The 2,450-nt window shown below is 40.6% G+C and overlaps 1 protein-coding gene across 1 annotated transcript; it reads left to right on the top strand.

Moving 5' to 3' along the window:
* Positions 1 to 673: 673 nt before the first annotated feature.
* LOC125491885 (uncharacterized) lies at positions 674 to 1,615 on the top strand. Its single transcript, XM_048633965.2, has one exon. It carries the CDS (start codon positions 674 to 676, stop codon positions 1,613 to 1,615), a length of 942 nt encoding a protein of 313 aa, XP_048489922.2.
* The last annotated feature ends 835 nt before the right edge of the window (positions 1,616 to 2,450 follow it).

Below are 2,450 nucleotides of genomic sequence, written 5' to 3'. Positions count from 1 at the left end.
AAGCAAGAGCCTTATGGAGGATTTCTCATGAGTTCCACTTGACCATTTGGGAACTTTCTTGAGCTTTGTGCCACGGTCAAGCAAAATAATGTTAATCAAGAGTTCGTGAGGCTTAATCTTTTTCACTTCTCTCTCACGGGAAGGCCAAAAGTGGTTACAGTCTTACCCCCGATTCCTTGACTACTTGGGACAAGTAACGACGGCTTTTGTTGATGAGTTTTATTCCAAGAGAAGACTTCCGAGGCTAGGAGGAAGATCTCTAATTTCATACAAGATGAGGATGAGAGTTTGAATGAGGCAGGGATAGGTTCAAAGACCTCCGAAGTCGTGTCCGCACCATGGGTATAGTCAATGGATGTTGATGCAAAGCTTCTATGATGGGTTGCTTCCATGACTAGAGCTAGTCTTGTTCCGGAGCGGGGGTCAACTCACCAAACTATCCGGTTGATAACATTGAGCCCACCATAGAGGAGGTTGTGAGGCATTACTCTTCGGGGAACACAAGGTCTACAAGCAAGAAGGCTAGTGGCAAAGGGAAGTATGATGTAGATGCTATGGATCATATCCATGCCAAGCTAGACACTCTAGCTAAGAAACTGAGAAGGTGAACTTGGCATCCCCAAGCCAACCACCTTCCCAAGCTTTCTCTTGTGAAATTTTGGGGGCACCGATCATGCAAGCTCTTATTGTGGAGGATCTACGGAACATCTGCATGGGTTGGTGCAAGGAAGAGGGGCCTTCAAACTTCAACAACCAAGGGAGGTGGAACAACCCCTCTCAAGGATCATGGAAACACCCTCCACCACAAAATCACAACAACTACACTCCAACTTCCGACCACCCGGTTTCAACCAACCACAACAAAGACCACCCTTTGAGCCTAACCAACCAAAGCCTTCATCACTTGAGTCTACACTTCAACTTTTCCTTGCCCAACAAACCAAGACCAATCGATAATGATAAGAATTTGGGATATTCACTCTTCCTTCAACAAATGCAAGCTCACAACAAAATGATTGAGACCCAACTTGCTCAAATTGCCCAACAAGTAAGCAACACTTCTTCTTCTACTCAATTCCCAAGCCAACCCGTGATTCACGAGCATGCCAAGGCCATTACTTTGAGATCCGGAGCAAATCATGAGGGGTTTAAGATGCCTAGTGAGGTGAATAAAAGCCCGGAAATTGAGAAAAGGGGAAGCGAAGGGGAGGTTGAGAAGCTTCTTGAAGAGGTAATAGTGGAGGATGAAAGTGATGTTGTACCGAGCCAAGAGAAAGAATTTTATGAGCAATGCAACGAGGCTAGTCAAGCGGCACCCAAGGCTTATGTGCCTCCGATTCCTTTTCCTCAAAGGCTAGCTAAGAAACAACTCAATGATAAATTCATGAAGTTCTTGGAAGTCATGAAAGGACTTGAAGTGCATATCCCTTTCCTCCAAGCCATGTCTCAAATGCCCACTTATGCCAAGTTTCTTAAGGAGCTCCTCTCCAACAAGACCAAGCTCGAGGAAAGTGCTACTATTGCTTTGACCGCCGAAGGTAGTGTCGTACTTCAAAACAAACTCCCCAAGAAGCTTGAAGATCCGGGGTCATTTTCTGTTGTTTCACTATTTTGATAATGACAAATAATTAACTTTGTTTAACTTAGTTTCATTTTTGTTCGTGTGTTATTAGTTTATTTATGTTATTAGATTTAGTCGTTATTTTTTGAACTTAGTTTATAATTTAGATTTATTCTTTTTAATTTATTATCTTTTAGATATCACAAATAATATGTTAAATAACTTATGGAGAATTGATTAGGAGATTAATCAAAAATTAAGTTGTTAAACTTTATTTGTGACAAACCGTTTATTATTATGGATGTAAAAATTATGATATTTTGTGATTCCATAATATTCTGTGAAGTTAGTTTGTGTGCAGCCTTTTGGATAAAATCCTCAAAGAAGAGCCGTCAAAAACTAACCTAACAAGCGCCTAATGAGGATGAGTTGTGGTAGTTCCTAGATTTTAGGAACCACAACAACCCACCTACTTACAAGGCGTGGAAAATGAATACACGTGTGTTAGTGGCTGAAGTTGTGGAAACTAACCGCCTATCTCCCAACGGTAATTTGCAACGGATAGATCATGGAAGGAGTGTGGCTGAATACAAGCTCCATTATGATCGTGGAGAAGATCATGGAGAAGATCATGGGAAGATTGTCTTCTACAAATAAGTTTTGTGTAACAATCTTTTAATGTATGCTTTCAGAATTTTAAGTGTAATATCTTAGTGAAAGTGCATTCGATTTTACTCTTGTTTCATTATTACTTAGTGTATTATAGATTGGGTCGAGTGAATCTAAATCTGTAATCATTTTGAGAGAAAAAGAGAAAGAGAAAGAGAAGAGAGAAAGAGAAAAGACTTCGAGTGAAGTCAAGAGAGAAAGTCAACTGTTCAGGGAACAA

The sequence above is a fragment of the Beta vulgaris genome, chromosome 7, assembly GCF_026745355.1.
Source record: "Beta vulgaris subsp. vulgaris cultivar EL10 chromosome 7, EL10.2, whole genome shotgun sequence".
NCBI classification, from domain to species: Eukaryota; Viridiplantae; Streptophyta; class Magnoliopsida; order Caryophyllales; family Amaranthaceae; genus Beta; species Beta vulgaris.
This window is presented reverse-complemented; position numbering and strand designations above follow the sequence as displayed.

Coding starts and splice junctions, on each gene's coding strand:
- LOC125491885 (XM_048633965.2), top strand. CDS start 674: ATGCAAGCTCTTATTGTGGAGGATCTACGGAACATCTGCATGGGTTGG.